At 40.0% G+C, this 11697-nt stretch overlaps 1 protein-coding gene across 5 annotated transcripts; it reads left to right on the top strand.

Moving 5' to 3' along the window:
* The first annotated feature begins 318 nt into the window (after positions 1–318).
* Positions 319–10987, top strand: LOC113081873 (oocyte zinc finger protein XlCOF6-like). Of its 5 annotated transcripts, none has more exons than XR_003282358.1 (6): positions 320–813; positions 1543–1688; positions 3394–5848; positions 5923–6067; positions 6625–7167; positions 10849–10987. XR_003282358.1 is itself a non-coding variant. In XM_026253776.1 (4 exons), exons 2-3 carry the CDS (start codon positions 1634–1636, stop codon positions 5817–5819), a joined length of 2481 nt encoding a protein of 826 aa, XP_026109561.1. In that variant the 5' UTR covers positions 320–813; positions 1543–1633; the 3' UTR covers positions 5820–5848; positions 5923–6130. The 5 variants fall into 5 exon arrangements, 2 of the variants coding, with proteins under 2 accessions (XP_026109560.1, XP_026109561.1); XR_003282360.1 differs by lacking the exon at positions 320–813 and adding an exon at positions 2230–2329 and having other exon boundaries at positions 1544–1688; XR_003282359.1 differs by lacking the exon at positions 10849–10987 and having other exon boundaries at positions 6570–6631.
* The last annotated feature ends 710 nt before the right edge of the window (positions 10988–11697 follow it).

Raw genomic sequence — 11697 nt, 5'->3', positions numbered from 1 at the left:
ACTGATGTGAAGAGAGAACTGAAGATGAACACAGAGCTGAGCAAGATAACAAACAAAAGATTGAGTTGTTCATTTTGGGTGAACTATCCCTTTAATGCCAAAACTTTAAAAATTAGTTTTTTGTTCATTTATTAAAAAAATTTCTGATTTAATCATGATCAGATTTTTCTAGATCCTACACTTTATATTGACCTTACTACTCAGGGAACCAACACAGTCTTAATTTTTTTTTTATTTTTTTTTTTACCAAATGTCAAAGCTTGTCCTGGCACGATGATTGTCGTCCCAATCAGGCTCCTGAAGTCCCTTTTCAGTATCTCTGTCTGCCGCAGCGTGGTGTTAACCTCGGAGTGTAGCACGACCACTCCAGGTTTCTCGTTGGCCTCAGGATCGCGGGTATCTGCACAGAAACATCGAGAACACGAGCACCAGGGAAGCAGTGAATGTGCACTTTATGTTCGGCTATGGTAGCACGGACGTGTTGGGCGATGGAGTCTCTGATGATCACAGCAGTGTGTTTCATCTTGCGGATGGGAACAAAGTAGTTCCAGGTGGAGAAAGGAGGCGGCAGAGGGGGAGAGGTCATTGCCTTTGGCCTGGCTTGTGTCCTTTACTGCAGGTGTACCCAGGATCCGTGGTGTCCCAACTTCGGAGTGAAGCACATCTGGGAAGATTGTATCTTGGGGGAACCGGCCCTGTGCAGAGAAACACATGGAGTAGAAGTAGTGGGCTGTGTACTGTGTAGAAGTAGTGCGCTGTATACCCACCCAGGACTTGTGAGCATCAGCCCAGGAGGTTCTGCTTCTGCACCAGGTCACGAATCTGCTTCTCCACAGCCTCCAGCTTTTAGTTGTCTATATTTAGTAGAATGTGTTCAACACACAAAAGAGTGACGATCAGGTCAACACAGAGTAGTATATAAATTCTTCTTTGAAAAAAATGGCGGTGGTATCGGATTGTATCGTATCGGCAGATACTCCGAATTTTCAATGTTGGATCGGATTGGTTTTGAAGAAATTGTATTATTGCGTCCCTACATTTAAAGCCTGTGTTGTGGCCACTCAATGTTACCAGAACTCATGCTTATTATATTGGTCACATCACATCCCGCAGTGTAACAAAATATTATAGAATTAAAAAAATATATTTAAAAAAAAAAAAACATTTGGAAAATGTTATGACATATTTGGAAAAGCTGTGCTTCCTGCATAAACCTGCCCAAGTTGGTTATAGCAGAAGCTTGTTTGCCATACACATTTACCTTGTTTAAATTCTTAATTCAGGTTACATATATTATGTTCTATTTGTGGTCACTTATTTATGATAAGACTAATCAGAGTTATTTTGAATAATAAAGTTTATTGTTAAATTGTGAAATACCCAGCCTCCACAGCCCTGTGAGGGCTGAAAGACATTCTATGGTGATATAGACCTAGAATACTTTAAGCTTTTGTATATTTTAAGTTAAGCAATATTGCATGATGTGTGAATAAATGAAAGCATCAATTTGATAACGGATGTATTTTTTATTTATTTTGGCAGATCTGCTCCTCCAACTGCACAGGAATTTACCCTACAGTTCAACACCTCCCACAACAATTAATGAAAGGGTTTATGAAAGAAAGCTGAAAACATGACTGATGCAGAACCCTGCGAAATAAAACTGGAAGATACTAAAGAACAAATAGGTTTGTGTTTATTCTTCATTATTCACTAAGTTTATAAAAGTTCATTCATTACTGAATGGCCCCTTCAAAAAGAAAAGATATACCGTAAAAAATGAAAAGAATAATATGAGCCAGTATTGTCTTCAGCTATTGTTTTGAATAGACTTGTTTTTTTGTTTTGTTTTTACTTCTAGGAATTACAACTGCAGTCAGGGGTACAAAAATTAAAGCAAATAAACAAACATACAAGTACATATACATAATCAGTGACAAATGTAAAAGTAAAACTAAAATGATAAAATGTTTAAAGATTGAAACACATTTTGCAGCTTTCTTATTTTTCAGCCCCAATATTGTATTTAGGTATTGCAACATCAAAAGTAACATGACCGCCCCTCGTGCTTTACCGCTATCTTCCTCTTAGTAGCCTAAAGTATCCAATTGTTTTTTTTTTTTTTTTTTTTTTGGGCTTAAAGGGTTAGTTCATCCAAAGATGAAAATTACCCCACAAATTACTCGCCGTCAAGTCATTCTAGGTACATATGACTTTTTCTTCTTTCAGATGAATCCAGTTGGAGTTGTATAAAAAATAGTCTTTGATATTTCAAGCTGTTTAATGGCACTCCTACGTCATCTGCCTGGAACTGCTTCCATTTACAACAGTGAGCACAAGCTACATTAATTATTACATTTTGAATATGGATATTTTTCTTACAAAACGGCATCGATTTGTTACAGGATTGATTTTGTTCACCCCCTGGAGCCGTGTGAGACACTTGGATAGATGGGCACTTTTTCTTTATCTTCTTTTGGACTGATGCATGCACTACCGCTGAGTGGCATTAAACAGCTTGAAAGATTGCTTCACATTTCTTATATCTGTTAATTATTTGTCAGATATATTTCACATTTTTATACCTTTTTTTATATAGATAATATTGTGTTTTATTTTTTTGGAAATAAATTGTTATTTTTAATGTAACTTGCATATATTTGCCTTAAATCATCCTGGCGACCCATTTTTGACCCAGGATTTGAAAACCTAAGCTGTATTGTTGTTGTTGTCACTGTTGGTCACGGCTCCTTTTAACTGCTGATTTGAATCCAGCAATGTTTAATTTACAAATGAAGCACTGCCCCACAAGCAGCAGTGATTTGAGCTTTTATAGTTGCTGCTACTACATTCCAAAGAAGAATGGCAGCCTAAGGCTAATTTCATATTCAAATAGCTCCCATCACAGACCATTCTTGCAAATTACTTTTGAGAGTTTGGCTAACCAATATACAGTCTCACAGCCTGTTCCCTCCTGGAGTTTGTCTATGATACTTAATAGAGGTGTGAGGAGACTTATCCCACAATCTGAGATGATAGGAGACATGAGACTGTGTTCAGGAGATGAGATTATTTTTTTACTTTTTTATTTTATTTTTTAAATCCTCAATGATGAAATATATATGGAAAAATCTTATTTTATTAAAATGTAAAAACACAAAATGCAAAAAATGTAGGTGCATTTTGAAATCAACTTGTAGTTTATTAAACATCCATTTTAATAAATTGTATGCAATTTGTAATAACGTGTAAACTGCAAAATGTTTTGCCACAAACTCAACTGACAGGAAAGTAATTGCACAAATTCTAAATAGTGTGTGTGTGTGTGTTTGTGTTTTTAAAAGATTTTCTATAAACCTTTTCTTTTAATAAGCATTTTTTCTTTAATTTTAGACTTCATAGAAGACAACAAAAAGATTGAAGAACTGATTAAAGAGGGGGAGAACCATCATGTCAAAACTGAAGAAGCATCCTGGAGATCCTCCTTGACAATAAGAGACAAAACATGGCCTGAGTGTGAAACAAAAGCAGTTAAAAGCAGTAAAACATTTTTTAGACCACATTTCTTGAAGGACCACCTGAAAGTCCATACGAAGGACAAGACTTACGTATGTCATTTATGTGGAAAGAGTTTTAGTCACATGGCTGCTTTAAAGATACATCAGAAAAGACACAGCGGTGTGAAGGATCATGCTTGCTCTGAATGTGGGAAGACTTTTTTTAGATATGCTGAGTTGAAAGCGCACCAGACAGTTCACACTACAGAAAAACCTTACAAATGTTCACAATGTGACAAGAGATTCAAACGGTCAGAATATCTGCGAATACATGAGAGGATCCACACTAGCGAGAAACCATACACATGTAATCAGTGTGGAAAGAGTTTCAGAAAATGTGATGTTTTTAAAAAACATGTGCTTACTCATTCTAGAGAGAGACTAGAAAATTGTGACCAAAGCAGAAGAACATTTCTAAAGGACCACTTGAAAGCTAATACAAAGGAGAAGCCTTACATATGTTATTTATGTGGAAAGAGTTTTAGTCAGATGATTTCATTAAAGATACATCACAAAAGACACATTGGTGTGAAGGATCATGTTTGCTCTAAGTGTGGGAAGACTTTTTTTACATATGGTGCAATGAAAGTGCACCAGACAGTTCACACTACAGAAACACCTTACAAGTGTTCACACTGTGACAAGAGATTCAAACGGCCAGATTATCTGAGAATACATGAGAGGATCCACACTGGGGAGAAACCATATACATGTGAACAATGTGGGAAGAGCTTCAGACTAAAAGAAATGCTTAATCGACACATAGATATTCACAATGGAGAGAAGCCGCACACATGTGAACAATGTGGAAAGAATTTCACACAAAAAAGTAACCTTATCAAACACATGAAAATACACACTGGAGAGAAGCAACACACGTGTGATCAGTGTGGGAAGGGTTTCTCAGACAAAGGAAACCTTAAATACCACATGAATATCCACACTGGAGAGAAGCCACACACATGTGATCAGTGTGGCAAAAGTTTTGCACATAAAGGAAACCTTTTCAAACACATGAAAAGACACTCTGGGGAGAAGCCACACACATGTGATCAATGTGGGAAGAGTTTCGCAGAAAAGGGAACCCTTCATGAGCACATGAGGATCCACACTGGAGAGAAGCCATACACATGTGATCAGTGTGGGAGGAGTTTCATGCGAAGAACAACCCTTCACAGTCACAAGAAAACCCACAGTGGGGAGAAGCCGTACACGTGTGATCAGTGTGGGAGGAGTTTCAGACAAAGAGGAACCCTTATTGCACACAGGTTAACCCACAGTGGAGAGAAGTCCTATACCTGTGTTCAGTGTGGGATGAGTTTCGAACAAAAAGATGGACTTCATGATCACATGAAAATCCACACTGGAGAGAAGCCGTACACATGTGATCAGTGTGGAAGGAGTTTCACAAAAAGAGGAGCACTAGATGCACACAAGAAAACCCACAGTGGAGAGAAGCCATACAGATGTGATCAGTGTGGAAGGAGTTTCACAAAAAGAGGAACACTAGATGCACACAAGAAAACCCACAGTGGAGAGAAGCCATACACATGTGATCAGTGTGGGAAGAAATTCAAACGTAAAGAAAGCCTTCATGATCACATGAAAATCCACACTGGAGAGAAGCCGTACACATGTGATCAGTGTGGAAGGAGTTTCATACGTAGAGTAACCCTTTACGCACACAAGAAAACCCACAGTGGGGAGAAGCCGTACACATGTGATCAGTGTGGGAAGAAATTCAAACGTAAAGAAAGTCTCCATGATCACTTGAAAATCCACACTGGAGAGAAGCCGTTCACATGTGATCAGTGTGGAAGGAGTTTCATACGAAGAGTAACCCTTTACAAACACAAGAAAACCCACAGTGGGGAGAAGCCGTACACGTGTGATCAGTGTGGGAAGAAATTCAAACATAAAGAAAGCCTCCATGATCACATGAAAATCCACACTGGAGAGAAGCCGTACACATGTGATCAGTGTGGGAGGAGCTTCATACGAAGAGTAACTCTTTACAAACACAAAAAAAACCACACTGGACTGAAACCGCACCAGACAGTTCACACTACAGAAACGCCTTACAAGTGTTCACACTGTGACAAGAGATTCAAACGATCATCACAACTTCAAATACATGAGAAGATCCACACTGGAGAAAAGCCTCATCACTGCCATTCATGTGGAAAGAGATTCACTCAATTATCTTCTTTAATCTGTCATAAATTACATGTGTGCATATCTGAAATTACAGTAATTGGATAAAGTTCTGATCCTGTACATCCATGTGCTAGGTACGGCTGCATCAAGTAATTATTTTGTTCAGAGATTATTCAAATGATTAATCTTTTTGTTGATTATTTCACAGATTAATCAGTACCTCCTCAGAAGTCATCAATACATCAACTTGCTCAGAAATGAAATACAAAAATAAATGGGAATTTCAACAACATATAGGAGGCTAAAGTATTCATCTACAAATTCTTGTTAGTGGCAATTTTGAGAACACTGAGGTTTGCAAGAGTTCATTATAAAGTTTTGGACACATTTTTTTAAAACATGAAGGCATATGTGTTATATATATATATATATATATATATATATATATATATATATATATATATATTGTGTGTGTGTGTGTGTGTGTGTGTGTGTAAATTAATCTCTTAATGCTAAATGCTTAGAAGGTGGCCACTGGGAGACAATTTGTGATTCATTACAATTAGTGCTGCACAATTAATCGTATTGCAATTGCAATCGTGATGTCAGCCTGTGTCAGCCCAAGCTCCTCTGGCTCCTCCCAGTGGTCCTATTGCCATTTGCAGTTACGGACCGCTCCCGGTAAGAAATCAACCAATCAGAGCTGTGGTCCGTAACTTTGTTTGTGTTCAAAATGTAGAAAAATGTATATAATAAGCGAGTACACCATGAATCCATTTTCCAAACCATGTTTTTAGCTTGTCCTGAATCACTAGGGTGCACCTATAATAAGTGTTTATATCCTGACTATTTTAGATTGCTTCGGGGGTACCGCGGCGGAGTAACCCAGTACCTTTGTGATTCTTCATAGACATAAACAGAGAGAAGTAGTTCCGGCTACGATGTTCTTCGGCAAGACGCAAGCAGTTCTGTTTATTAACTGCTAGAGTGTCAAATGTTCCCTACCGCAGCTTTAAATAAGTGTGGATTGAGAACACATACATTCTGAGAACGCTTGTGTGCTCAGTGAGGAGACCAGAATGAAGATGGATGCCGGGGAGATCTACACTGATCTGGTGAATTTCAAAAGGCAATGGCTACTGTGACGTTCTTTTCAACCACTACAGACCTGTGGTAAAGCAGGACAAGTGAACCATTTATTAGATTGACTGTGCACGTTGTCGCCGAGGAGTTTGAATTGAAAAGTCACTGCCTGCAAACATTGTAATTCCCCGACGACCACATCGGAGAGAACATAGCCTTGGGCTTGAGTGAGGCACTGGCTGCGTGGGACCTCTGTGCGGAGCGACAGGTCACCATCACAACAGACAATGGCACCAACATTATCAAAGCGGTAGAGCTTGATCAGTGGACTAGAATCCAGTGCTTTGGGCATAGACTTCATTTTGCCATTGTAAGTAAAATTGATTACATATTTTGTTTTTACACTACAGAACATATTTTAAACAACCGTACTTTTAGTGAAAGTGAAGATATGGTGACTCTTACTTGGAATTACTGCTCTGCATTTATCCCCTCCTAAGTGCACACACACAGCAGTGAACACTCACCCAATAGGCAGCCATTTATGCTGCAGCAGACAGGGAGCGGTTGGTTGTACTGTGCCTCTCTCAAGGGCACCTCAGTTGTGGTATTGAAGTTGGGAGAGAGCGTTGTACATTCACTTCCCCCACCTACAATTCTTGCCGGTACAAGACTCGAACTCGCTACCTTAGGGTTAGAAGTCTGACTCTAACCATTAGGTCACGACTTCCCCCTAAACCCATAGTTAATATTAAGAGCCATTAATTATGGGGTTAGGGACAATTGTACTCATAATTTATTAATTAAATAATTTTAAATACAATTTATCATTCTGTGTGCCACAAAACATACTAGGAAAACACCTCCCACTGGGTACATTCAAAGCACCCCTGTAATACCATTGTACTATCATTATCCCACAATTTAAAACATTTTTCTGGGGTTTCTCCTTTCCAAGTAACCTCTGATAAACAGGTCGAAGATATACAATACTATGGTCAAAGGCCCCAAGTGTTCGGAAGACAGATGATGTAAGTTATAAGTTTTTTAAACAGTTCCATAACACATATCTAAAGTCTTGTTTTTCCTTGTTGGACAATCAACATATTGATAGTAAGACTCTTCTTAATATTGCAATTATTAAAATCACCCAAAATAAACTTAGGAGCATCAGGAGAAATTGACTTAAGTCTCTGAGATAGGTTGTAAACGATCTCTTGAGCTTTGTTAAAGTTTGCTTTGGGGTGAATATATGCTACAGAAATAAAAATTTGGGGAAACTCCCTCGGTAAATAGTACAGACGAAGAGAAACGCACAACAATTCGATGTCCGGAGTGCACATGCTTTCTTTGACCTTTACTGCATGACACCGCGAGACGTTGCTTTCCAGCCACCTCTCGGTAATAGCCAGGACACAGGAGTTCCAGAACTCATGTAGGTAGCTGATGTTAGCTGTTAATTCATCAATTTTTGCTCACAAGGATTGCGCGTTAATGAGAAGGGTAGTAGGCAGGCAGATTTTTCTTTCATCCGTCTCAATCGGCGACGAAGTGCTCCTCTACATCCCCGTTTCTGCTTAGTATGAACTTTGACGCTTTTCATATTGGTTTTTTAAGGTGATTTTGAATTGTATCCACTACTGTAGAATGTTCTGATGAGACTGAGTTGCGAAGCAATAGCAGGAACTCTCGTTCATATCGAATTTCATTAAGAGCAACGCCGCCAGCAGCATGGCCCAAGTTCAGTCCATAGGAGAGATAAATGTTTAAGAACGCCACCAACAGTCCAAACATGCTCCACACTACATTATCCATGATTAATATCCCCCAGAAAATATCATCCACAAACTTAAGGAGGCTCCTATCACTAAAAGAGTCTTAGATTAAGAAATTATCTATCAGCGTAATGTCATGGGAAACACCGCGCGGCAGCCACAGAGCAGCGCCACACACCTGTAACCTCAGGATGAGATGGAATAAGATCAAGCGGACAAGTAGTAGGATGATTAGAAAGTATGAGATTGGAGATTTCTGCCTCCGAGAGTGAAGAGAAGGTTGTGAAAGAGTGTATTTGCTGCTGAAATGTGCTTGATGGATTGTGGTGAGGAAAATTGTTCACTGATGTTTTTAATTTTATAACTGTTGTGACTGTTGTTAAAACTTAGCAGTTTTTTTCACAAACAAGTCAAGAACCATCAGTAACCAATTCTCCACACCGCAGACTGAGGATAACTTCACAATGACCAATGCACACTCTCTCTCCTCCTCCTCTCCACTCTCAGAGATGGAAGTTTCCAAACTTATCTTGTCCAATCATCCTACTACTTGTCCATTTGATCCGATCCCCACTCACCAGCTTCAAGCGATCTCCTCTTCAGTCATACCTTCACTAACTCACATTATCAACTCCTCTCTTCATTCTGGAACATTTCCCTCAACATTTATGCAGGCTCAGGTAAGCCCACAGCTTAAGAAACCATCTCTAAAACCACCGCTTCTAGAAAACTACAGACCGGTATCCCTTCTTCCATTCATTGCAAAGACACTTGAGCAAGCTGTGTTCAACCAGCTCTCTATGTTCCTTGTACAGAACAACCTCCTGGACAGCAACCAATCTGGCTTCAAAAGTTACTGTTACTGAAGCCATGCGACTGGCAAGAGCAGCTTCAAAAATCCTTAGTACTCATCTTACTGGACCTGTCTGCTGCTTTTGACACCTTTAATCACCAGATTCTCCTGTCCACCCTCAGAAAGATGGGCATCTCTGGAACTGCACACCTGTGGTTGAAGTCCTACCTCTCCGACAGATCCTTCAGTGTGTCTTGGAGGGGTGTTGTTTCTAAGTCACAACAACTTGCTACTGGGGTTCCTCAAGGCTCAGTACTTAGACCACTTCTCCTCTCCATCTACATGATGACATAAGGATCTGTCATTCAGAAGCATGGCTTTTCTTATCACTGCTACGCTGATGACACCCAACTCTTACTTCTCATTCCAACCAGATGACCTGATGGTAGCTGCTCACATTTCAGCCTGTCTGAGTGACATTTCTAGCTTGATAAATGATCATCACCTTCAGCTCAACCTTTCTAAGACAGAACTCCAGGTGGTTTCAGCTAAACCATCGTTTCATCACAACTTCTCTATACAGTTGGGTTTGTCAAACATAACTCCTTCCAGGACAGCCAGAAACCTAGGAGTTGTGATGGATCATCAGTTAAGATTCACAGATCATATTGCTACAACGACACGGTCCTGCAGATTTGCCTTATACAATATTAGGAAGATCCCTTCCTGTTAGAGCAAGCCACCCAACTTCTTGTCCAAGCTCTTGTTCTCTCTAGACTGGACTATTGTAATGGTCTCCTGGCGGGCCTGCCTGCAAGGTCAATCAAGCCTCTGCAACTGATCCAGAATGCAGCAGCAAGGGTTGTCTTCAATGAGCCAGAAAAAGTTCACGTTACTTCTCTCCTCATCAAGTTACATTGGCTACCACTACCAGTAGCCGCTCGAATCAAATTCAAGGTACTGATGCTTGCCTACAAGTCAACCACTTGCATGGCACCAACATACCTAAACTCACTAGTCCAATCTTATGCACACTCTTGGCATTCTCTTGATGAGCTTGAAAACCTGAAATGGTCTTCCAACAGTCTTGAAGGAGTTCCCCGAGAGATGCTTAGCATTTGTTGGCCCTTTTGCCTTCTGTCTGCGGTCCAGCTCACCCCTAAACCATCTCGATTGGGTTCAGGGCCGGTGATTTTTTTTTTTTTTTTTTTTGAGAATATAAAAATTTGCACATATTCCTGTGAGGGCTAGGTATAGGGTTGGTAGAGCGATGGAAAATACGGTTTGAACGGTGTAGAAACCATTACGCCTGTGGAATGTCCTCACAATTCACAAAAGCAAACTTTTGTTTGTGTGTGTTCTCATGTTTGTATTACTGTGTTATGCTATGAATATGAATTGAGCAAGTAATCAGAATGTTAATATTAAACATTGCGCAATGTCACTGTAGTAATTTTTATTTTTTTTATCTTATCAATCACAGAAAATGCTCTGCAAGATAATGCACAATGCATAAGCAGAGCTACTGGGATATGCAGGAAGATTGTTGGAAGAAAAGAAAGACCTTGAGGGAAACACAACGAGAGCTCAACCTCCCAGAGCATGCCATGGTGACAGACTGCTCAACACGATGGGGTTCCACTCAGAAAATGATAGCAAGAGTACTAGAGCAGCAAAGTGCATTGTCCCAAGTTCTCTCTACAGACTGCAAAGTGCGAGGCCTACTCCCTTCATGGCAGGACCTGGAGGTCTTGGAATCTGTAAACAAGTCACTAGCCGTGTTTCCACTATCGAGCTAAGACCGGGCGTGCTAGTGCGTGCCAGGGCCAGTCGCGTTTCCACTGTCACTTCCGGGGCTTGATCGTGCCTCGCCGGGGCTTCCTCGGGGCCAACGGCCAGGGTTTTTTGGCCCGACGAAAACCTTGGGCCAAAGCGGGCCAGCTGGGGCTAGAGGAGGAGTTATGAACATAGGCGGAGTTTCTCCGTGTCTAGAGAGCGTCAGCGTGGATCATTTCAGAGAGATAACAGCTTTAACACCAGCATTAAAGACGTTTTAAAATAAGTTGAGCTCAAAACTCACTCTTAGTTAGCAGCAAGTGTTTGGAATAACTTGATCCGATGTGGATTATAATCACTAAACAAGGCAGAAATATTTATAAGCGATGTAAAAGACTATGCACGCTAAACATTATAGTAAACATGGTAAATATGACCGCTTGGATAAATCAGACGTCAGCTTCTTATTCTCTATCACATTTATGTATTTATTAAGTAACATTTTATCTGTAGTCTCGTTTCGCGAGTTTAGCTCCACGTTGCATATCATCAAAAT

This window comes from Carassius auratus, unplaced genomic scaffold (genome assembly GCF_003368295.1).
Source record: "Carassius auratus strain Wakin unplaced genomic scaffold, ASM336829v1 scaf_tig00035138, whole genome shotgun sequence".
NCBI classification, from domain to species: domain Eukaryota; kingdom Metazoa; phylum Chordata; class Actinopteri; order Cypriniformes; family Cyprinidae; genus Carassius; species Carassius auratus.
This window is presented reverse-complemented; position numbering and strand designations above follow the sequence as displayed.

What these genes read in the sequence shown, in the direction of transcription:
- LOC113081873 (XM_026253776.1), top strand. Translation starts at nt 1,634, where the DNA reads ATGACTGATGCAGAACCCTGCGAAATAAAACTGGAAGATACTAAAGAA. An exon ending in AGATACTAAAGAACAAATAG is followed by an intron (nt 1,689 to 3,393) that starts GTTTGTGTTTAT and finishes CTTTAATTTTAG; the next exon opens with ACTTCATAGAAGACAACAAA.